Raw genomic sequence first — 25305 nt, 5'->3', positions numbered from 1 at the left:
GATCACAAATTGGAGTTCACAAGGCAACTTATGCAGCAAAAGAGTAGAAAACTGAAGAAAATACAAAGAACAGAATCGTGTCACGATTTGGTAAAAACGTGACACAATTTTAGAAGACCAAAATCAAGCTTCGACATTGAAGAAATCGTGTCACGATGGCATAATCGTGACACGATCTGAGGAAACCCTAATTCAGCGATTTGCGATTCAAGGAGAATCGTGCCACGATTTACTTAATTCGTGGCACGATTTTAGGCGAAATTTTGTGCCTATTTAAGCTGAAGTCTATTCCAAAGACAGGGGTTACGATTTGGAGAGAGCAAAGTGCGATTTTGAGACCTAAAGACGGCTAGGAGGGCGATTTCTTCAACCTTCTATCGGTTCGTGTATGTTTTGATTCCACTATTGATTATGCTATTTGTAAACTCAATTATGAGTAGCTAAATCTCTTAGAGATTAGGTCTGAGATGATTCTTTGTAACCCTAATTGAACCATGTTGCTGTGAAACTTTATTTATTGTGAATGACAATCTAGTTTTTATTCAATTCAATTGTTCTTAATGCTTTTTATATCCCGATCAAATATAAACATGATTTAGTGAGAATGAATGACTACTGACCATAGCTTTCTACTTAGACAGAATTGAATTGTTCTAATAAACAGGGTTAGTCTAGGAATGGATAATCGTTTGTTAGTGATATTAGGTTAACGTTCTTAAAACCTTCAAAGATTATTAGACCACCTAAGAAATTAGGGGCTGTAGTTTGAGAAGAGGGTCCTAACTCAAGGGATTGATTATGACTATTTTGTTAACTATCGTGGAACTAGAAAATCATTCATAAGAATAGATGCAGTATACCAATTAGGGGAACATAGATGATTCGAAAGACCTGATCTCATCTATCTCTCATTCTTTCCAACTCTATCTTATTTTCTGTTATTTACTTTTTAAGCAAACCAAAACTACTGCCTAGGGCAACTAAAAGAAATTTATACATCCTAATTATTTACCTTATTGCTAAATTGAGATTAACACAGTCCTCGTGGGAACGATATTTTTACTACTTTGATAGTATTTAGTACACTTGCTAAAATATCTATCAATGACATCAGGGGTTTTTTGTCCTTTCGTGTTTGTCCAAGAAACCAGAGGTATTTTTGTCTTTTTCTCAATGGTCTGAGAAGAGGAGAGGTAAATTAGCGACGTGGCACTGATTAATTAGGGAGAGAGACGAAATTTTAAATGATTAAATTTTGCAGGGACCAAATTTTAAATGATCCCTATTTGCAAGAACTAAACACGTATAAAAGCCTTTTTATTTTATTTTTAAGAAGCATATCAATTTTATGAGCTAAAACCACATGACAAGCTTAGATTAGTGCAGCAAAGAAAATACAGGATTTGCGATACTCAATTAATTATACAACATGTAAGCATAAATAACATGATGATTCAACATCTCATAATATTATCAACCATCATCTCTTAAATTAGTTAAAGTTCAGTTTTCCATCCACGAGACCATCCGATGACCTTCCCAAATACACCTCACTCCATTCTTCCATTCCATCCCTTTGACCTTACATCTCTGGAATTAGAAAGAAAAATATGCATTTCCTTCAAGGTACCATCATCACTAGTCCGTTATCATTTTCTCTAGTTTCTCATGCTGTAAAACATGGATCGGATCTACAAACATAGCTAGATACTTTCTCTCCATAATAGATGACTACTGTAGAATGACTTCGGCATTCATGATGAAACATAAGAGTGAAGCATTCTATTTTTTCAAGGAATGGAAGATTCTGGTCGAGAGTCAAACAGGGAAGAAGGTAAAACGTCTTCAAACTGAATAACGGCTTGGAAATTTGTTCTGCCGAGTTCAATGAACTTTGCAAGGAAGAACACATTACAAGGCAATATACGGTGAGAAATACTCCACAAAAGAATGGTGTTGCTGAGCGAATGAATATAACTTTTTGGAAAGAGCTCGTTGTATGTTTTCAAATGCCGGGCTGAATAGGAGTTTCCAAGCAGAGGCTATAAGCACAAAATGTTATCTGGTAAATGTTCTCCCTCTACTGCTATAGACTGTAAGACTCCATTTGAGGTATGGTCTAATAAACCTGCTAATTACTCAAATTCTTGGTTGTCCTGCTTATTACCATGTTAATGAGGGTAAACTTGAACCTAGATCTAAGAAAGGATTATTTTGGGGTAAGGAAATGGTGTAAAAGGCTATAGAATATGGTCTCCATCTGAGGCCTATTTGTTTCACCCAAGATTGGAGTCCATTGCCTGAGGAAAAATTGATGATTTGGAGTACTACCTCTCAGTATTCATTTTATTGCATAATCTTTATATAAAAATTATATCATGCAATTACAAAGTTTTAAAGAAAAAAATATGCACTCAATTGATTTATCCCGCGAGTGCAGTCACTTTAGAAATATACTTTCCAAAAAAATACTAGTTTTCCTCACAATATATTTCTGGACAGAAAAACTTTTTTTCCTCTATCTGAAAGTATAATTCCAAATAATTTGCGTAGTTTTCTAGAAAACAGGATTGGAAAAAGAAACTTCCATCAGAGATTACTATGCAAAGATTGTATCTCAGACAGAACCTCCTTTCGGACTTGGTCTCTTCTTATTTTTCCTGTAGTAGTGAGTGGAAAAGGCTTTCTCCATTCAATGAATATCTTTGGTATCTTAAACCTGAAGGGAGAAAAAAAAATGTAACATCTGTAACTTATTTTAATTGAAAAGCTTAACAAACATGAGTTTTTGTTTGGATACAAACCTGCTTAAATTATTTTCCAGACAGTATTGCTGAAGATTCTTTCTAGATAAGTGAAACTCTTCATTTGAAGTAGAATGCTCTAACCATTGCCAATTTTCTCTTGGTTGGATACATGCTGCTACCATTTCTGTGAAACGTGCATCTGGTATTCCCACAATAACAACTCTTGCAATCCCTGGATGTTCAAGTAGAATTGCTTCAACCTACAAACAAATAACATGTTCATGTTTAGTAGAAATGTGGATTCGGGTGCCTCGCGTTAAATGCATAACTAATTAATCTTAGTCATCCAATCTCAAATCAAAGGTGTAGATTGTTTAAAGATATTTTAGTGAAGGTTATATTCTAATGCAAGGAATCTATATCCTAGAAATGTCTAGTGTAACATAACATAATTATTTTGTTTTAACAAAACACTTGTGTTTCCCTTTTGAAGGATTAAACTTTGTAATAAAACATCATATTCTTTCACCAGCACTAAAAATCTTCCAAGTGTTTTACTGCCTATATAATCTTACTCGACTTTATTACCTCTTCAGGGTAAATGTTCTCCCCGCCACTCTTGATGCGACCATTTGTACGTCCAAGGAGCCACAAGTTACCATGACAATCCATTAATCCAATGTCACCTGTATCAAACCAGACTTCACTCCTCTGATTTGATGTGTTTGTGAGGGTTTGATCCCAATACCTGAGCATTAAATGTGGCCCTCTAGTTAAAATTCTCCCAGTGTCACCATCTTTGCATATCTTTAGTTCTACATGAGGTGCAGCCTTGCCAACACAAACACCTTGTGGTTGGTGAATGAGATGCTTGGATTCTTCTTCACCATATGTTTGAAAAGGATGGCTAATGGTTTTTTGCATTGGATCATACAGCGTTAGGAATGTCAATGAAGAACATGCTTCTGTCATCCCTTTGATAAATGAAAATTGTTACTGATTATGAGACCAAATGAACTTGCTACATGTAAAAATATGACAACTTAAATGTGTTATTGTAACTTGTAAGTATGTTTTTTCCATTTAAAATTAGACCCTACTTGAATAAACAGCTTAATCAAGCGTTTACGTATAGGCTATTTCATACCAAAAGACAAGATAATGTCCAACTATTTTCATATAAGCTGTTTTTCACAAGTTATCCTGGAGATCTTATGATACAAGTTGAAAACAGTTTATGGACATGTCATAAGTTGTTTCCATAAGGTCTGTCAAACAGTTTCACAAGTACTTATACAGTTATACTAGTAAATAAGCTTAATCATACAGACCCTTAGTCAATAAATTTCCTCTAGGCAACATTGGGTCAAGAAAGACCTACCGTAAGCTGAAATAAGCTTAGCTTTGTGGAAGAATATGTGAGTGTCTTTGATAAGCTCAAACGAGAGACTTCCACCTCCATTGAGTATTTTCTTGACAGTTTCTCCCCCTTTCCAGGTTTCTTTGCGCCTAAAAATATCAAAACATCAAATTAGAACTTGATAAAGGCCCTTTTTGGATAAACAGCTAGTGTTTATTGCAATAACACTTGTTATATAAGTGCTTATGCATAAGATATTTCTATAACAAAAGATAAAAGAAAGTCAAATTGTTTTCATACAAGCTATAAATTGTTTTCAGAAAGGGACAAAGTTTTGTTCCTATTTGAAACTGGAACATACCTAACAATAGAAATAAGACTGGTCATTATTGCAGGAACTGTTATAAGAGATGTCACATTATATCGCTCTATGTCCCCAACAGCTAATTCTGCATCAAACTTTGGCATGAATACATGGCAACCTCCAACCATAAGCATGGCCATGGCTGATGACAAACCACCAATGTGACATAATGGAGCAGTATGAAGATAGACCTGTTATAGAACAAATGAAAAAAAGAAATGGAGAACTCAATCATTATTTGACGTGTGAATGTTTCGTTTCAGCTTGATTTACTATGCAATTATGTAAAATCTTAATAGTTGATAATGTTGACAACCTCATGTTACGATATAATGGTAAGTTAACATAAACCGGATGTAACAGGGAATGGCATACATCATCCTCACTATATCCAACTATGGCAATCTTGGCTAGTGACTGTATGATCAAAGCTTCATGGCTTATTGTGACTCCCTTGGGTTTTCCAGTGGTTCCTAGTAGTCAAGCACACAACAACTTCAGAAACTTGTGAGTATATTCCCTAGAGTAATATTTGAACACTAGCATGTAAATTATTATAAAAAAAAAAAATCATAATGATATCACCGACACTTCATATTGAAGGCATGTCGGAACTTGACACATGTCTGACGCCACGCCGACACAACATGTGGTTTCATTCAAATATTCAACTTTCTCAAATTATTATCGGTGTCGACTTTAGATAATAATCTATCAAGCTTATGTTATCGAGTCTTTTATGTTTCTAAGTTATGCTATTCACATTATCGACGTATCAGTGTTAGTTTCATGTCTGATATCCATGTTTTTTTGAGGTAGTCAAGTGAGAATGCTTAACCTGAAGTGAAGCATATTATGACAGCTCCTTCAGGTGCCCATGAGTAGTTAAATTCTAGAGGTTTTACATGATGCCTCTTAAGTATTCCTGGAGTCAACACTGAAGAACAATAAGAGTAATAAGATATAGATTTTTTTCAAGCTTATAAAAGGATTTTATGGATAGTTTTTTACTTTGGTATACAAATAGATACTCATAAATATTCCTACCATTCCACTTGTTTGTAAAATCTGAAGAAGGGGAATCCAACAAAACATGCCACTTCAAAAATGGAACATCATTTTGTTGGAATTTGAAGTACCATGAATAGCAGCTCTCATCAATCACTAACATCACTGGCTTCACTGCTTTCATTGCTAACTTTGCCTCCTCAAAACTCTTTAGGAGAAGAAAAATGTTTCAAATCACAACATAATTAAATAGATTATGTTTCAAATCATTTTGTTCTTTTTGAGGTAAAAGTACTAAGTGGTGTGTGATGAGCTTTGTTATGCATGTATGTACCATTTGCTTACCCAACGATAATTCAGAGGAGCAGCAATTCCTCCAACAAATGCAATGGCTAATAACCATTCCAGATACAAATCACTGAAATGAAAAATAAAATTCATCTACCATTTGTAAAATCATTGAGTATGATCTAGCAAGAACTATTCCTCACATTAATAATTTTTTACATAATATAATATCTAATATAAGACTCTCTCAATCACAGTCAATAAAAACAGCTATAGTTGAATATATATAGTTTAATAATGATATATATATATATAAGTACCTGTTGTAAGCAGAGATGGCTACAACATCACCTGGTGTGACACCCAGCTGGAGAAGACCATGAGCTAGTGACACCACTTCCTCCACCAACTCTTGCCCTGTCTTGCGGTTGTTTCCGGCAATGGTGACCGGAAAATCTCGCCGGAAAGTTAACAATCGACTCAGACATTGACAAATATGAGCCATAATAATTAAACAAAGTGATACTGATAGCACAGCTTTCTTATAACGAACTTATCTCTGCCCAAACAAAACGAATTTCTCCATGTTGTTATCCTACGTGTCACTGTTTTATTGGTACTTCCAAAATTTCTCTATCTTTTTGTCCTTGCATCTTGTGTCTGTCTGCTAAGATGAAATTATTGGAGTATATTTTCAATTTCATCAACGTTTCAAATAAATAAAAGATTTTTTTTTTGAGAAGAATAAAATATTAAATATTATTCCCGTATATGTATGGACTTCGAATATCGGACACTTCACTTATTTATCTTAAAAAATAAATTTTAGATAACTTGACCAAAAAAATATATCAATATTAAATTAAAGTTTTTTATATAAAGTTCATTATCCGATCACTATTATAAGCAAAAATCTATATTTTAGATTCATTTAATTAATGATGTATATGATTTTTATTAAAAATCACATGCATTATTTAATGAATAAATTTAAAATGTTAATTTTTGCTTATAACAGTGACGACGGAGGTTGCATAAAATATTAAATGAAAGTTTTTTATTAATTAAATAAAAGTTTTATTTTGACTAATTAAATGAAAGTTTGGTTTAAAAAAATATGAAAGTTGATGTGTAGTTGGAACACATTTATTGATAATGTCAAAAAAAATAGATTTATTGCATATGTTTGAAAAATGAATGTAATAAATCAAAGTTGTCATCCATCAAAGTCATCACCACCACCCGGGTTCGTCGCAATCGTGTCTCACTGGTAACTCTTTCTGATCTCAATTCCACAATTTTCCATTTTCTAATCTTTTATTTTCGATCCAAATCCTATAAACCTTATGCACTTATCGCGCGTTATTGCATGTAATTATTCTATTCATTCACTGCATGATTATTATTATTATTATTATTTAAATCATGTATTTTCCATGCTTTGTAAGAATTAATAATGCAGTACATAAATTCTGCAATTACAGGATTCTTTCTAGTTTTTGTTTTGTTGGAATAATTCTGTACTGAAAATAACTCTGCTTACAAAAATATTTATATGTTTTTTTATTTCTTAGGTTATTGTTGCTTGAATATTAGTTAAAGAGGTTGCATACTGGATTGGATGATTCTGGACTTTTACCATGTCATCAGTCAATAATCTTCGAATGGATCTTGGAAGACCCGCCTCAGGTATCCAACATGCATTGTCACTTTAAACTAGTTTAAAATTTTTTATTTTATTTTATCTCTAGGCAAAGGCAAATGTTAGTGATTAGTTTGTTAGGTGGAGAATGCCAAAATTGTTAGGCCGGACACTGTAACTGGGGTTCGAACCCCAGCTCCGCCACTTCTGTGTGAATTTCCAATGGCTATTGTCATTTAATCTATCTATCAAAAAAAAAAATTACCATTAGTTCCTTTAATGCAACTTATTTCTAATCTCCAAACCATAATTTTGAAGAATTCTGCAAGTTTTAAGGGTGATTGTTATATTAAGATAAAAAGGTTGGGATCACTCATCTTTTCAGTAGCGGGATGGGTGGCGCACTTGGTTGAGTTAAGGGATTAATAAGGGCGATCAAAATAGCATGCCAACTCATTTTGGCAATAAAAATTCTGGATATTTAGTATTTTCTTTGTTTCTTTATGTCCCCTATCCTTGACGGGGAAGACTTGAGGCAAGATGGTTTTACTGACAATCATATTAGGTTATATCATTTCCTCTAGCTTTCTGATATTGGTTTATCATATATGCGTGTAAATTTTCTAGGTGTTGCAGCAAATAACTTAAGTCCTGAAGCTTTAAGATTATTTAGTATAGATAAAATAGGTTGATGCCTATTTCAAAGCTATTTTTATTTTTTATTTTTTTTTGAGAAGTTGAATGATTGGAAGGTCTTTTACAGGTAGAAGAAGATTGAAAGATTTATTGCATCAGAAGGATAATCGTGTTTGTTCGGATTGTAATGCTCCAGATCCTAAATGGGCGTAGGTTTTTCGTTCCTGCACTCATGATTTTTGTGGTTTATATAAATGTGTGGGCATTTTCATCCTTTTTTTGGGTGAACTTTAATGAATATGCCCTTAAGCTATAGCAAAATAACTAAATGTAAAAAATAAAATAGAGAAATATGACGTGAACATTGCTACCGTGAATTCAAATTTTATGTTAATTTTCAGGTCTGCCAACATTGGGGTGTTTATATGCTTAAAATGTTGTGGTGTGCACAGAAGCCTTGGTACTCATATATCAAAGGTAAACCATTAATATGTACCATAATAAAAATGAAAACTATTTACTGGTTTTCTCATTGTTGTGGAAGCATTGTTTCCTTAGTTCACTTTAATCAGGAATTTTTATTCTTTTTAATGTGCAATATTTGAAGTTTCAACCAAGTATCTTTTCCATTTTTGTCTTCAACAAATTTAAAAAGTTGATTGATTACTCATGTTTCGGCTGTTCATTTTCCAAAACTTGTGTAAGAAATGCATCACGTGATATGGCAGAAAAGAAAAATAGTCACTTACTTTCATGATTTACAAAACACGTTTGTCTTTCAATCTGACATTCACAAGACATGTTTAAGTACATTAAATTGCAGTTACATGTATTAGATGCATGATAGTTCATTAGTTAGTGTTGGAAATCCCACCTTTATTGCAGCCTCCAACACCTTCATTGTGTTAGGTGCGAAAGGGTGGATTTAGTCCCACACTGCCTAGAGATAGGCCTATGTAGTGTACTAGTGTTTATAAATCCTGGGCAGCTCTCACCTTACAAGTCGGTTTTGTAAGTTTAGTTAGGCCCAACCCAAATTCTAAGAGTTTGGCATTAGTTATGGAAAATATGTCTAAGTTAAACTCATAGTTCTTAGTAGGTGTTATTCCTCATTTTAGGTCTGTTTATAATTTTAGTTGTATTCATCAAGGTTTTAACACCCTAGGTCTAAAGAAGGAAGCAAACTAACTATCTTGACCAAAGTCATTGAGTTCAAACTCGATATTAAAAGCATGATGATCATTTTGAGAAAATAAATAAATTAGTAAGCCATGTCATTTGTCACTCAGCTTCAGTTAAGTTCTCATTTTGTGTACTTAAGGTTGTTTTTCTGAAGCATAACTAGCCTAGACTGTTAATTTTTTCATTCAGAATGCATTTCTATCCTTAAAGTTTAGCATACAATTAAGCCAAGCTAATATTTGCATGTTACCACAATGAACTAGGATTAGGGTCGTTCTTCCTGTTTCATTCATTCACTCTTCCTTTTATTTTCATTACTATTTGGTGGTGTGTGTGTGAATGTGCGCGCGCACGTTAAATAGGATCTTATGCTATGACCTTGTTTTTCCTATTACATAAACATGATGTTGGACCATAAAATGTGACCTATTTTTGTTTGTAATAGGATGTGTCTATCAAGTTGATGGTGCAAATGCTGAATTTAATGTATTTGTTTGACAGCATTATTTTTTACTTGCAGGTTTTGTCTGTGACATTGGATGATTGGTCAGATGATGAAGTAGATGCAATGATAGAAGTTGGGGGAAATGCTTCTGCTAATTCAATTTATGAGGCTTATATTCCTGAAGGATATACAAAACCCGGACCAGATGCCAGTCATGAGCAGCGTGCAAAGTTTATACGGTTAGACATGCTTTCATATACTCCGTGAATTGTTTGTAGTCTGCATTATTTAGTTCCTCTTGAAAATCTTATATCTTTTATCACCATGAAGTAGACAATGATGAAGATTGTTTTTCCTCCCCCTCTCTTGCTCTCTGGCGCTGATTCATTTATTTTCTTGACATTCTGCTATTCTTTCAACCGGTTATGTGAATCCTTTAGTTAACTACCATTTTAATCGTGGTTATTTCGATTGCAGTTCAAAGTATGAGTTGCAAGAATTTTTGAAGCCTAGTTTGCGCATTGTGTCCGGAAAAAGCAATCTATCAAGTTCTTCCAATAGTTTTATGGATAGTTTTAAAAGCACTAATTCAGAGAGAATGGTAACTTTGATTATGTGTTAATCTTTTGTTTTTCTAACTGCTTTTATGAGTAACATAGACCAAATTTTTGTATGCATCTTTTTGGGAACTAGATTTTCACTGGGTTGAATCATTGTTGTACCAGATGAAAGCCTACAAGTTTATTGTGAAAAATAATTTAATATAGATGACATGAAACATGTTTTATTATCCAACACTACTATATCTGTAGTAATAGCATTGCAGCTACTTTCGTTAGTGATTTCGTTGGGCAGTGACAGTGACTGATATTGGTGGTGACAACAGGAAGGTATGGTAGAATTCATTGGAATGTTGAAGGTGAAAGTGATTAAAGGCACAGATTTAGCCGTCCGGGATATAAAGTCAAGTGACCCATATGTTGTTTTGAACCTTGGCACGCAGGTTGGTTGCTTTTCTTGCCATATATTATTAAAACACTGAACTTTGAATAAATGGAAGGTAATTTTCATTATTGAGTGATTAGAATAGTGAGGGCACATCTAAGTATATATACTGTACATGTATTGCAACAGAAGTGGAAGATATATAGTTAAGTCTAACTAATGCAATAAGTTGTACAACCACCACTAACTAATGCAAAAATTAAACTAGCACTACAGCCACTAACTAGCACTATGGGAGTGGAAAGAAAGACATCTAGCCACATTGAGAATGTGTTGATGCTTTCTTTCAACAGCCCCATTTTGTTGAGGCGTCTCAACACAAGTCTTTTGATGGATGATTCCTTTGGAAAGGAAAAAATCACCCATGGCAAATTCAGTGCCATTATCGGACCTAAGACATTTCAAAGTAGTATGAAACTGATTTTCAATATAGGCAACAAAGTGAATAAGACTCTTTCTGGTTTCATCTTTGGATTTGAGAAATATAACCCAAGTAAATCTAGAATAATCATCTACAAGGGTTAAAAAATATTTATGGCCTTGTAATGAAATAGTAGAATAAGGACCCCATAAATCAGCATGTAAAATATCAAAAGGAGCATTAGACTTTGACAAACTATGAGGAAAAGGTAATTTTCTTTGTTTTCCAAAATGACAAGAATCACAAGAAGACATATTATTTTTGCTAGGAACAAAAGGAAATTTCCTAGAAACGGCTTGCAAGCCTCTATAAGAAAGATGGCCTAATCTTAAATGCCATAAATAGGAACTACTATAAACAGAATTACAAGAAACAAAACCAGTATGGTCTGCAGTACTTATGACATATAAGCCTCTTTGAAGTTTAGCTATACCAATCACTGCCTTGGTACCAATCTGCAAAATTTCACATGATTTAGATGTGATATTCACAAAGCAGTTATTTGTACTAACTAATTTATTCACAGAAATTAAGTTAACATGAAATGAGGGTATGTAAAGAACATTATGCAAAACGAGAGAAGGTAAAATCTGAATAGTGCCAGAGATATCAGCAAAAATTTGGGATCCATTTGGTAATGAAACAGGAATAGGATTTATGTGACGTGGTCAGTTGCTCCCGTATCAAGAATCCAAAAATTAGGGGACTTACCATTACCAGTGGATGACTGTGAATGAAGAGCAAGAGGTGTGGTAGAAACAGAGTTTACAGCGGGTGTTGATTGAGAATTTGATTGCTGAAAAATGCTAAGAATGCCATTGTACTGATCTTGAGTGAGACCAAAAGGTGGTGTTGCTGTATTGGAGGACTGTGAATCAGGTTGTGCAGAAGAATCAACTGCTGCAACTGTATGAGAAGACTGAGAAAAATTCTTTCCTTTGTTCTTGTAACCAGGAGGAGTGCCATGTTTAAGCCAACAAGTCTCAACAGTGTGATTAGTGCGATTGCAGAATGTGCACAACCTATTATGTCCTTTAGGAGCAGAATTTGGTGCATGTGCTCTTCCTTTTCCATAAAAATTGGATTTCCCATTTTGATTTCCATAATGAGAATTTGCCAAAAGAGCAGCGGAAGACTCGACCTCGGGAGCGTCATGCGTAATTGGATCAAGAATGGAGTAAGCAATTTCCCTTTCTTGTTGGATTAACATCGAGAAAACCGTATCAACATCGGGAAGAGGATTCATTAACATGATTTAAGACTTAGTATGAGAAAAACGATCATTCAGCCCCTTTAGAAAACGAATGACGTAATCTTGCTCGCGATAATGCTTGATGGAATCGATCACACCACAAGTACAAGGAATAGAACATTTACAGAGAGGAATTGGCCGATAATTTTCTAATTCATCCCATAAGACTTTCAATTTGGTAAAGTAATCGGAGATATCGAGATTACCTTGACGAAATCGATACAGTTCTTCTTGTATATCTGATATGCGAAAGATATCTCCCTGAGAGAATCGAATGCGAAGATTCTTCCAAACTCCAGCGGCAGAATTAATCCATAAAACAGATCGAGCAATTGATTCAGAAATTGAGCGATGAATCCAAGCCAAAACCATCGTGTTACATCGAATCCATGGAGAGTAAAAGGATCAAGAGGTGACGGCTTAACAAGAGTGCCGTCGATGAATTTGTCTTTGTTCTTCGAAATCAACGCAATTTGCATGGATCTCGACCAGGTGTGATAATTCTTGTGATCCAAAGGAGGAGAAACCAGAATCACAGCCGGATTTTCATTCGGATGAAGATAATAAGGATTTGCAGAATTGGTAGAGAAATCAGTGTAGGTAGCCATGATCAAGTACTCAAAATTGATTCGAAACACAAGAGAAATCGAATTGAAAATTGAACAGGAAAAAAAAAATGAACAATGGCTACCAGAACAATTGCTCTGATACCATATTAAAACACTGAACTTTGAATAAATGGAAAGTAATTTTCATTATTGAGTGATTAGAATAGTGAGGCACATCTAAATATATATACTGTACATGTATTGTAACAGAAGTGGAAGATATATAGTTAAGCCTAACTAATGCAATAAGCTGTACAACCACCACTAACTAATGCAAAAATTAAACTAGCACTACAGCCACTAACTAGCATTTACATTAATATATATTTCTTTGGGAAACTGCTGCTTTTTATTTTTATTTACAGTTGAAAAATCATAAATTTGATTTGGTGCTATGGCATACAGACTGTCCAGACAAGTGTAATGAGGAGTAATTTGAACCCAGTATGGAATGAGGAACATATGCTGTCTGTTCCCGAGCATTATGGACAGCTGAAATTGGTATGATTGAATTTTATGTTTTGAATGATAGACACTAAATTCTGTTTTGTATCCTATAATAATGGACACCATGATTGCAGAAAAATGAGTTCCTCCATCCTCATTTCTCAAAATCTGACACCTTGTAAAGCCAGTTCCATTTATTGCAAGCAACCTAATCCAATTAAAAGTTACCTTCTCTTGCACAGTTACACCCATTCTTGCCATTGGAAATCAAATAAAGATGTCTTCCAAATACAGTTCCTAATCGGTTATAACTTGCAATAACTTGAAAGAAAAACAAAAGTATGAATCTGTGAAAAGAATGATCCAAGTATACAAACAGTATTTGATATCTAGGCGTTCCTCGCTTACCCTCCTTATCTTGGTATCAAGAAATTAGATTAGCTTTTTCCATAAGGAATAGAACTAGAGGATCAGCCTCTTCCTCTTTTTATTCTTTGTTCACTTCCCAATTTTATCTTTAGTCAGTGACCTGTTTATCTCAAATCAAATCAGAATTGAACGACATTCACTGTTCAGTGTAATATGAAAACAAAAATTGAAATTGGTTGCATGCTGCTGCCATCTTGAAATCGGTTACATACTGATGGATGCTTAATATATTCTTTGGAGATGGATGTTTGGATGTAAATTTATATTGCACCTTGTTGTATATTTGTTCTTTTTCTTCCCTCCTTTGTTTGCGTGTGTATGTGGGAATGTACATGCTAACATAGAAAAGAAGATATTTGATTTCTGGTTTAAGAACACGACACTTAATCTTATCAACTGGCTATGATTGCAGAAAGTATTTGATCATGACACTTTTTCTGCTGATGATATAATGGGAGAAGCAGACATTGATCTTCAGTCACTGATAACATCAGCCATGGCATTTGGAGATGCTGGAATGTTTGGCGATATGCAGATTGGAAAATGGTTGAAATCTGACGACAATGCACTTATTGAGGATAGTGCAGTCAAAATTATTGATGGAAAGGTTAAACAAATGATGACACTCAAGCTCCAGAACGTTGAATGTGGAGAAATAGAGTTAGAACTTGAATGGATTTCTCTTGATCACTAGCTACTTGAATGTTGTTAGCCTATGAAGAGACCTGTGTAATTTTTCTCCTCTGCTTTTGGCTCATCATCCTAGAGGAACAAATAAATATGCCTATTTGTGTTTATTATATCTATTAATTTATTGGACAAAATATTGAGTGCATTTTCTACACAGAAAAGAGCGAGAGAAAAACGTAGTTTTGCCAACGTGTTCATAATCACATATTTACTTTCATGTGCAAATGTGAATTTGCCGGTGTGCATGTCAATTGGTTTATGTAAAACTATATGCATTAGGCGGAAAAATATTTGTTGCCAATTTTAATCATTGTCCCGAAAGCTGTTGGTGCTTTTTTTAATACTTTATATATTTGATTTTATGTACACTTCAATATAAAATTTTACGACAAAAAAATAAAATGAAGATTTAAATAACATTTTTATTGACTTTAAATTTTGTTCAAAATTCTTATTTTACCTTTTATTGAAGTTTTATAATAATTAGATAGTAAAGGTTTAAAACTACTATAGGAAAGGGAGTATTCAACTGGAAATATTTCTTCAACAAAATGGTGAGCTTTGTTAGTCTTTGTTAGCTACGAGATACCTTGGGCAATCCAAAAAATCCATTTAATAAATAAATTATAGCATTAACTTTACATCCTTATTATTTGATATAGAAATCCCACAAAAACAAGGGTGCGGTCTTTGGCCTCCATTCTTAACGGGCAAGCATCATTTAACCAAAAAGAATCTTAGTTCAATGAAAACGATAAGTTATCTTTATGAAAGGTCATAGTTGAGGGTATTTCTAAATTCTAAGGGTGAGACCATCCCTTTATTGCATACCCCACATTGAGACATGTACATATTTGCAACTTCAAAGTATCAAATAAAGCACCAAGGATGAAGCTTCGTTTGTAACCTTTTTTCAATCCAAACCTTTACGGCTTTGTGTGCTTCCTTACTTACACAATTATCATGCATTTCAGTAATAAAATAACTTGTCATATACTTTTGGCGTCCCAAACTATAAATCATTAATAAAACAGAAGAAGTGGAAATTTATTCATTAATAATACACAATGTGAATGTAAAGATTTTTTGCACCATCAATTTATCATCACAGATCATAACTAATAATTGATTAACTTTAATCATGACAAGTCACGGATGTGAAAACTACATTCGTTATTCATTTGAAAAAACTTAGAACAACAATTATTTAGCAACAAATAAAGTAATATATCAACTGCTATTATTGATGGTTAGTCATACTCATGCCCATTTTCTATCTTATACGTAACCTTAAATTAATGATATAATAAAAGTACCCTTAATCTAACAAGAACAAACAGGTCATGACATCTTATCAGCAAGAAAAAAAAACATCACTACCCATCTACTACTACTACAACCACAACTTTTGAAACACGTAATCTCAATAATGAAATAATTTAATCCCATATTAATATAATAAAATATACAAAGAAGTATGTATTAGTATTAGTAGTAGTAATCAATGAATTTACACAATGACCCTCGACTTTTCACCTTTACATAAATAAATAAAAACACAACAACCTTAAAATAAAAAAAACTCACGAATTTCTCACTTATTAAAATTATAATTATCTTCATCACGAAATGAATCGTTTCGTTCTGAATTTTTTCTTCTATGCTTATTAAACAAACAAAGCAAAATAGAAACCACTAATAAAACGCCACCTGTGATTCCACAAACCAAGCTCGCCATTACTAAAGCTTTTCTCAGCTTTCCTCTGCCGTTCCCGGTGGTGCTCCAATATGCCGGCGGGAGGGAATCAGGGACATTCCGATACGCGTCGTAGGAGGAAGAAGAGGAGGATGAGCTGGAGTTGGTGTTGAAGAAGGATTTCATGTCCGGTGGAGAATTTGCTGGCGGTGGGGATTGGAAGCTGAGGCCGTGATCGGAGGGACGGAGGTCTCTGGCGGTGGAGACTCCGGCGAGTATGGCAGTTATCATAATTGTGGTGGTGATGATAAAATGTGTGTGGGATGACATTGATGAGTAATGTGAAAAAGAAAAAGGATTGGTGTAGTGTATGAACAACAAACATATAATATATATAATGTGACAAAAAACTTTGCTTTATATTTATTGTGATTTGAAATTTAACTAACTACCTTTATGTGACTTCATTAATAAAAAAGTATTATTATTATTATGTAAATTATATTAGCCTATTGATAAAGTCTTGTTTTTCAAGTGTAGTGGAGAGTATGTCATGTGGTTATTTTTGTTCCTTACCTTTTAAGTATTTGTTTTTTTTATGACAATGAATAAAATTTAGATTAAGGGAGATAAGCTTCTAATGAAATTTATATAATGTTAATGCAGATAGAACTCAAAGTTTATCATGTAATTTCACAATAGTATTTTACTGCAAGGTTACTATCTAAACTAACATAAATTCTACCTTGAATATTTTGTTTGTAAAAATCTCATCACCAGTATAACTTGTTCCTAAAGTACTCCTCCATAATAAGAAGTTATACACACTCTCATTCCTAAAGTTTAGTAAGGCCCATTAAAACTCAACAAATTCAATGATTTGCCTACCAAAAGTGGTACATCTATATCATTAGACAAATTAAGCAGCTCAAACAGGAGAGAAGCTAGTGTCAAGTTCAACAAAACATATTATATATGGCATCCCAAAAGATGATTTTGACAAGAAATAGTGTCAACGTCCCCTTTACAGCCTCTGGCTATCATAGCCTGCAACATTTTATGTAAAATTATCAGAAGATAAACTATGATATATATGTACATGATGATTATGATTATGAATATGAATGCCAGCAGTAAATTAGCTCCAAAATGTCGGTTTGCGATAAGGTCTATCTCACGAGAAAATGAGTTTTGTAACATACATGGATTATTTAATAAGATATGCAATCAACACAAACAAAATTCTAACCATTTTTTACTTTTCATAATATTCACCAAATTCAAAATCGGACGAGAATAAGATAAAAAGTTGTTGCACTTCAAGAGACAACAACAAAACATAAAGTAGAAAAACATTGAACATCTAAGACGAACCTGAGAAATTTGTTCTGCATGGCTGAAATATTTTTGATGATGCGCCGGAAGTAGTTAAAGAAAACTGTGAAGTCATATAACATGAAAAAGAAAGAATCATGGAAATACGCAAACAGGCATGTTAGGATAACCATTTCCTTGTATCGATTTCTATTGACTACATGATTTAAACCAATCAAATATAAAGCTTGAAGAATCTAAATGAGATTATGTACATTCATTATCGAGAAAGTGCCTATCATCTAACTAGTTGGTTGGAACACAAATAAGCGACTAGCAAGCAAAACAATATTTTTTTTATGATGCCTGAAAACAAGTAGAAGAGCTAGCAATATTTACTTACTATCAATTGTCTCCATCACAGTCGGCTGTTTCCAATTAAACCTGCGAGATACAATTCCCAAAGCAATGTTCCGGACCTGCAACAAAAGAATTCGGATATTAAATGAGTACAGTAGAGGAAAATAAAAAAACTTTAGGCTAATAGCTTCAGTTAAATTGGGTTATAGTCCCACATAGGTAGCTCGGTTGGTGAGCTAAGGGACGTTGAAGGAGATTTAAGAAGGAGGTTCCGAGTTCGATCCCCGGCCCCCTTCCCTCTAAAAATTTACTAACAAGTAACAACTAACATTTGCCTATAGAAAAAAGTTATACTTATTGATTGAAGTTGCTGCATGAATGTCCAATTTCACTTCCCTTTAGAGTTTGATGAATTTTACTGCTATAATCTAAGTAGGCACTCTACTTAGGGTAATATCTAGGCTAACCTGCTCAACATAGTATTGGACATTGTTAATATTAGTCTTTTCTGAAAGGTTATGTTACTTATTCCATTTGCTATATCTAATAAGATGATCAGTAGCAACTGAAAATTTAATCAAACTATTATCTTATTCTTGTTCCAATGTAGTATGTACCTCAGAATTATTAAAACCAGGATAAATTTGATCTTTGTGCCTTCATTAATTTCTTAAATGAGCGTCCTATTGACAGATAAACCAGTTATAGTTATCTTTTTCTAGTCCATTCTCTTTCATATATAATCTAACTTACATTTAGAGGGACAGCTCTTTCCAATCAAGAGACTGCATACAAGATTACAAGTGCACCTATATGTCCGGTAACAATAGTTTTCGATAAGACCCCTTCTCCAAATCAAGTGAAACAATAGTTGAATTATTACATGCCAACCAATTAAGAGTTCCATTAATGAATTTTCCTGATTCATGCTGAGGAAAATCCTGAATCCTTGTCCAAAAATTGGTACCCATAGTATGAACATAAGTTTGGACTTGGTAAACCCCTGAAAAGGCAACCACCTTGGAATGATGATCATAGCCAAAGCCGCTATATATTGTGTTACTCCCTTGAATTTCTAAAGAGGGAAATTTTGCGAATTTCATAATAGAAGGGTTCCAAAGAACAGGGAAACATGTGATAGAGTTTGATACAGAGAATGCCATGGCAAGAGCCACGGATTTGATCGAACTTTACACCGCTTCGATGGCTCAGAGGATAATGTAGCTGCTGTGTGGTAGTTGGGCCCAAATCAAAATAACAACCCAACGTTGGTCAAAATTGTTCATCTTGTCGATCAGTAGTTGGGTAATTATCCCCAACTTTTGACCAACGTGCAGGATTGATCCTTTTAACCCAAAGAAACGGAGGGAGGGAGGGAATCTGTGAGATGGAGTAAGTGTTGAAGAAAGATATCATGCCCGGTGGAGACTGGAAACTGAGATCTCTGCCGGTGAGTATTGCAGTCAAATTGATTATTTTAATTAACTTTAACCATCGATGCTCTTGGAAAAAGTAACTGAGAAAATCTTTTTAAAAGGATGACTTAGAAACAGAAAATAGTCTTCAAGTCCAACATCACCAAGAAGCTCAAACATGCTTTCATCATTCAGGTTCTCAAGCCTCGCAATTTCACACTTTTTGATATCATTCTATAGGTCATGCTCAAATTCTACTGGACAAGAAGAAGCCTTGTTGTTTAACAAGATAATTCAAGATGTGGCAACAGAAAACATGTTGCTTCCCTTAATTAAAAAAAAATAAAAATTACCCCAAACATATGTCTCTAGCACTGCTAATGACTTAAATTTTCAAATGTTGCATCCATCAAGAAAACAATACATCATTATAATCTACCAATACAGAACAGATACAGCTACTCAAGCTGCTTAATGAAAGTTTATTAATCAAAATAATTTCTAATGAAAATGCTAACAATTTTGTCTTTTTCTTCTGCAAGACAAAACAAACACATATCAGTAGACTTCAACATGCCATTGTTTGTTCTTCTTGAGTTGTGAAAGCTTCTCTTCCCAACTTTCTCCTCTGTTCTCAGCAACCCTTTTCAGTGTTTCTTGGATCCCAGGCATCATTCCTTTCAGACCACAGAAATAGATGTGAGCTCCATTATCCAAGAGCTTAAAGATTTCATCGCTATATTCCTCGATCTTATCCTGAACATACATTTTGCCGCCATTCCTGTTCTTCTCCTCTCTGCTGAGGGCTCGGTCGTACCGGAAGTTCTCTGGATAATCCTTAAGGTATTTGGTGAACTCGTCGTCGTAGAGAAGACTATCGGAATTTGCAACACCGAGGAAGAGCCATGCTAGTCCTCCGAACTTGAATGTAGGGACTGATTCCATGAACATTCGACGAAGATAGCCTCTATATGGAGCAACACCGGTGCCGGTGGCAATCATTATATGGGTAGCATTTGGGTCGTCCTCTGGCAAAAGCATTATCTTCCCTGAGGGGCCTGTCAAAAATTTGTAAGATATAAATATAAGTCAATTCCTACCCAACAACAAGAAGCAAGTTTTCAAATTTAGGAAACTTCATCAAATACCCTCAATTGTTCCCATTCATCATTTGAGCAAGTGAATATTTTCACAGAGCATTATTGTGGATCGCGGAAAATAGCAGTTTGTTCAATGCCTGGCATGAAACAATGCTATAGTGCCACTGTTTGACAACATTTTGTACTAATAATAGCATATTGCGAGACAATAGCGATATGTTCAAATTTGGCTACACAACAGCCGCTGTTTAACAACATTGATACAGAGACCATCATCCATAGTAAGAATCCCAATGGATAAACCAGCCAACAAATAGCAATCAACACAGTAAAAAAAATCTAAGCAAGATGCATTCATGCAGTACTTTTAGGAGACAAAACTTTGCAAACCGGTCACATCAAACTTTCTAATAAGGTGTGCAGGGCATGCTTATGACATCAAGAATAACAAGAAACAACTGAGTATGAAAGCATGTACAGAAAAGATATTAGAAATTCTCTCAACTGGGCAAGATCCTCCAATGCATTACTTTGTTGGAAAATAGGAAGTTGGAATTGGAATATAATTTCAAGAAGTTGAAAAAGAAATTAGAAAACATTTCTAACTTTTCCTAAGTAAAAAGGATTTTGTCTTACCTGTGATCTTAATTTTGTCTCCAGGCTTTGAGTCACACAAAAAATTGCTACAGACACCATTCTTGGAAGGATCTTCCTTTCCTGTTTCGGGATCATAATAAACAGCACGGCGCACACACAAGCTGGCTGTTTTTCCATCAAAAAAGTCTCCATACCTTGTGGAAGCAATTGAATATAGTCGAACATTATGCGGGGCTCCCGGTTTTTTTGGATTTTCACCCTGCCACCCATGTACAATAGTATTAATGAGTATTGAAATTATTTAAGAATTTAACTACATGAACTCATAACTCACATATAAGATCTCATCTCAGAAAGAAAAGAAAAAAAAACAAAAAATGCTTTCTACATTAATCAAAGAGCTAAAAAGGTACCGTTATGAATTTACATTCAGTATTTGGATAGAAAAAAATAGTAAAAGCATAAACTGAGTATCATTAACAAGTCACTTACTGGTGGAATAACACCATAACTCTGTCCCTCCCAGTAGGGAACATTTCCATCATGATTGATCACAACATGACAAGTTTCCCCAGGAGCCTTTGGTCCCACTAATCTTTCAACGGAAACAATTGTTGCCGTATAGGGTTCTTTAGGCTTGTGTAGGTTCAATGGAGGCTCAGCAGGATTTTCCAATTCTAAAGGGGAGACAGCAACTTTGGGCACACTTGCTTGTTGCACTGACATGCAAATCACATTCTGATTTCTCCTCCAACCACAGTTCTTTGCTTTCATGTCCAAAGCAAACACAGGTGCCCATGATTTATCCCGAAAGTTTATGTTAGATGCCTGCAACATCAAGTTCAACTTTCTTTTAAAAAATCACTATAAAACCTTAACAGGAATAAAAATTACAAAACATATCAATATTAATACAATCTCGAATGCAACATCGTTATAAGACACTACACACTCATAGATCAATTAACATATATCAAAACAAGTTCCTGTATAACAAAACTAGAGACAAATGTATCAAAGCTACACATGTTTGACAACTAAACACGGTCTTTGATAACCACAGCTCTTGCAAAACCAAAATAACATGCAACAAAGTACTACATGCCTAACATAATAATATTCATTTGCATCAAATCAAAGTGGAAGATCATCCACAACAACAAGCAATTACTTCTCTTGGCAAAACAATATAAATCATATTTGCTCCATACTAATACTCAAACCTGTCGCAGTATTGGAGATACAGAAATGAACTGAATAAGGTGTATAACCACCACCCATCAATTACAATAACAGTTCCTTCAAAGTTTCTCAAGAGCCAAAAGATTTACCAAATCAAATTAGTCATAAAAATCTAAAAAAGTACAGATCCTTTATACAATTGAGGCCTATGAAGCACCAGCACTGGCATATATACGGACACCCGAAGATGCACTAACACGTAGACATCGATAATAATTTTTAAAAAAATGAAGTAAAGTGGGGTTTCATGGATTTAACATAAGACATATCGTTGATATAACCAACCATATTTAAAAGTGGAGTAAAAATATGAAACCTTAAACACAGATCTTCTGGCGGAGAAATCATTGCTAACAGGAACAGTAACAGCCATCTGCAAAAACCAAAAAAAACCATGTTAAAATATATTCATTCATTCCGCAAATAAATATATTCATTGATCAACCAAAAAGCCATGTTAAAAAGAAATAAAAAAAAAGGTGAAATTTTGATGGCAGATTGAGTGACCCATTAGCACATAGAACGCAAAAAGGATGAAAAGGAAGTGAGATTATTTGATTACCTGAGAAGCTGACAAGTGAGACATGATTGATGATGAGAAGTGATTGAATAGAGAGAAAGAGGAAGAGAAGTTGGTTGATGAATATATAGCAGTAGTAACGAGGTAACACAAGACAATTCAAATCACAGTTTGTTTTGTTGATTGATCCTTTCGAGAGAGGGAAAGGTCGGGTTCTTGTTCTTCCCTTTGGCTTCTCGGAGTGTAGTAGTCTTCGCCAACTTGGAATTCTTAACTCCAATAATCTGATTATTATGCAATTGTCTAGGACCATCTACTCGGACTCATTTATAATTTTTTAATAAAAGTGTCCGGTAAGCATTCGCTTTTTCCGACCTAATATCCTACGCAAATGTTTTAGATAGAGTTGTAAGTGCGACTTTGGATCTTATAAGATCTCAAAAACCATTTAAAATTGATGTTTTAAGTGAGACTTTGAATCTTATACCACAAAAATTTTTATCTCCGTTAGAGATATTTGATAAGAAGGATATGTGAGTATGATAAGAAGACAACATAATTGTCGTTCACACCGGTCCTATCGAAGAAGCAGAAACAAAAATTAAAGCAAATTCAGATTGGGAAACCACCGTACCCGTACCATGGGTGAGCCATTTCCAACTGCCCAATAAATGTATTTTATTGGAATGATCAAGGTTTTGGTAACTCGACATGAGAGTTGCTCTAAAAAATTATTTTTGTCTCATAAACATGTGTTTTATTGCAGAACCTATGATTTTTTTTTCTCAAGTTCCTTCCTGGTATTGGCATCATATATTTACCAAGAATGAAACTGTTGCGCAGATAAATTGACAAATATGGGCCATTCAGTTAAGGGTATAATGTTACCTCCAGAATTGCATGTTGATTTTTTATTTTTTTTTATAATAGAGATTAGAGGATGTAAAAGAGAATACATGGCTTTCAGGTGAGCTTTTCACTTTCAATTATATTCTTAAACAAAATCTATACCAATATATAAAAAGAGTGCATTTTTTTTTTTGGACTTTTTCTCCCATTTTTACCCTTCATTTAAACTATTTTATCATTTTTATAAAATCGTTCAAATTATCAATTAAAAAAATTAGTTAAATCTCATTAAAATATGAACAATCCATATATAATTAACAACCCACGACAATAGAACAATATTAGACACTATAAAAAACCGTATTTTGATCTTATATAAAGAGATATTATATTTTAGTATAATATTTTTTTTCTTCGCATGTTACCTTTCACTTGATTATTTTTTACCATTTTATCGGTCATTTTCAATAAAAGCGGAAAACGAACACGTTAGTGTTTGTATTAATAGTAGTTGCATATAAAAATGTTATATTGATGTTTTCATTTAAAAAAAATATTATATTACATTTCTTATATTATTGATGCCATTGAAAAAGATAAGTTGATTCTGTTACAACATTGAAGTGAGAGATACCTTATAAGAAAAGTTACCTTCATTCACCCCAGTATATAAAATATAATTAATTAATTATAGTTGTACAGTGCGGGGTTGTATACTTGTAATTTAAAAAAGACGATAATTAGGAAATTATGTGTTTTATTCCAAATTTTGACTATGTTTTCATAGGTTAAAGGCAACTTTTATGAATACTACCCTGGCGTTGCACGGGTTTAATTAAAGTACATATTTATTTTTTAAAATATTATTATTTTATTTTAGTGATTGAATGTTTTAAAACATGACGATACGACTATGCTTAATTTTAATTTATATTTAAAATAGGCGAATCATTTAGAAGTTGTTAGCTTGTAAATTTAACTGGCTCATTTAATATGGTCGACATTTGTTTGACCTATAACTTTGCAGGAATCGAAGAGCTTTCGTATATAAATTGAAGAAATTTCGACAAAGCATCAAGCCTAAGGCGCATTGGAGTTTCGACAAAGCAAGGCAGTTTCGCGTCGAAGACAAGCAAAAGGGCGGGAAGCACGATTTCAAGCAAGGAAGCGGTTTCCTTTTAGTGGAAAACGTGGGGCAAGTGGTTGTCCAAGATGGAAGAAGTGTTGATCATTGAGTTAGTGGTTCACCATCTAGTTATTTAGTATAAATAATAGTTTCCAAGTCGGAAAGTGGGTCGCAAATCATATACATAATTCTTCAACACTCAAACTACCGGCGTCTAGGAAAACGAGTTATACAGAATGTATGTAAACTGATTTGTAGACCACCCTTATATTTTAATGCATTTGCATTTTTACTTTTTTCTTGAGTTTACGTGGGTAAACTTACTTTTATCTTGCTTTATTTTAAGCCTTTTTATCGCATTCTCAAACCTGTCGAGAGACAGTGCCTTTTTATATCAAACTCGTCCTGCTCTCTAAGCAACCTGAGTGCATTTCGTGACCTTTTTTTAAACTATTTTTCGATAAAAACCTTTGCACAGCATTCTTGAGATTTCTAGTTCGATCTAACTTGTAATAATCAGAGCTAGCCCTCGTTTGCCAAAATCACAGGCAAACAGAAGTAT

At 33.9% G+C, this 25305-nt stretch overlaps 4 protein-coding genes and 1 long non-coding RNA gene across 6 annotated transcripts; 1 reads left to right on the top strand and 4 right to left on the bottom strand.

Moving 5' to 3' along the window:
* Positions 1-1470: 1470 nt before the first annotated feature.
* LOC11412250 (2-succinylbenzoate--CoA ligase, chloroplastic/peroxisomal) lies at positions 1471-6378 on the bottom strand. Its single transcript, XM_003594482.4, has 10 exons — positions 6088-6378; positions 5825-5897; positions 5519-5687; positions 5310-5408; positions 4847-4944; positions 4469-4662; positions 4129-4256; positions 3336-3721; positions 2805-3007; positions 1471-2719 (listed from the first exon to the last, which is right to left on the bottom strand). Exons 1-10 carry the CDS (start codon positions 6270-6272, stop codon positions 2590-2592), a joined length of 1665 nt encoding a protein of 554 aa, XP_003594530.3. The 5' UTR covers positions 6273-6378; the 3' UTR covers positions 1471-2589.
* A 500-nt stretch (positions 6379-6878) lies between these two features.
* Positions 6879-14845, top strand: LOC11412939 (probable ADP-ribosylation factor GTPase-activating protein AGD13). Of its 2 annotated transcripts, none has more exons than XM_003594481.3 (9): positions 6879-7037; positions 7342-7456; positions 8173-8254; positions 8447-8522; positions 9748-9911; positions 10150-10273; positions 10559-10675; positions 13364-13459; positions 14247-14845. In XM_003594481.3, exons 2-9 carry the CDS (start codon positions 7408-7410, stop codon positions 14526-14528), a joined length of 990 nt encoding a protein of 329 aa, XP_003594529.1. In that variant the 5' UTR covers positions 6879-7037; positions 7342-7407; the 3' UTR covers positions 14529-14845. The 2 variants fall into 2 exon arrangements, with proteins under 2 accessions (XP_003594529.1, XP_024632204.1); XM_024776436.2 differs by having other exon boundaries at positions 6957-7138.
* Positions 14846-15977: 1132 nt separating this feature from the next.
* On the bottom strand, positions 15978-16604 carry LOC11412249 (uncharacterized). Its single transcript, XM_003594480.4, has one exon. It carries the CDS (start codon positions 16548-16550, stop codon positions 16119-16121), a length of 432 nt encoding a protein of 143 aa, XP_003594528.1. The 5' UTR covers positions 16551-16604; the 3' UTR covers positions 15978-16118.
* Positions 16605-17170: 566 nt separating this feature from the next.
* On the bottom strand, positions 17171-18027 carry LOC120578037 (uncharacterized). The gene is made up of 2 exons (XR_005643990.1): positions 17595-18027; positions 17171-17267 (listed from the first exon to the last, which is right to left on the bottom strand). It is a non-coding gene; the product is annotated as an uncharacterized lncRNA (long non-coding RNA).
* A 1502-nt stretch (positions 18028-19529) lies between these two features.
* Positions 19530-23068, bottom strand: LOC11414418 (ferredoxin--NADP reductase, root isozyme, chloroplastic). The gene is made up of 5 exons (XM_003594478.4): positions 22811-23068; positions 22565-22621; positions 21499-21834; positions 21046-21265; positions 19530-20367 (listed from the first exon to the last, which is right to left on the bottom strand). The coding sequence occupies exons 1-5, from the start codon at positions 22832-22834 to the stop codon at positions 19868-19870; spliced, it is 1137 nt and encodes a 378-aa protein (XP_003594526.1). The 5' UTR covers positions 22835-23068; the 3' UTR covers positions 19530-19867.
* Between the last annotated feature and the right edge of the window lie 2237 nt (positions 23069-25305).

Source organism: Medicago truncatula, chromosome 2, assembly GCF_003473485.1.
Source record: "Medicago truncatula cultivar Jemalong A17 chromosome 2, MtrunA17r5.0-ANR, whole genome shotgun sequence".
NCBI classification, from domain to species: Eukaryota; Viridiplantae; Streptophyta; class Magnoliopsida; order Fabales; family Fabaceae; genus Medicago; species Medicago truncatula.
The sequence above is the reverse complement of the archived record's forward strand: the minus strand, read 5'-3'. Positions and strand labels throughout refer to the sequence as shown.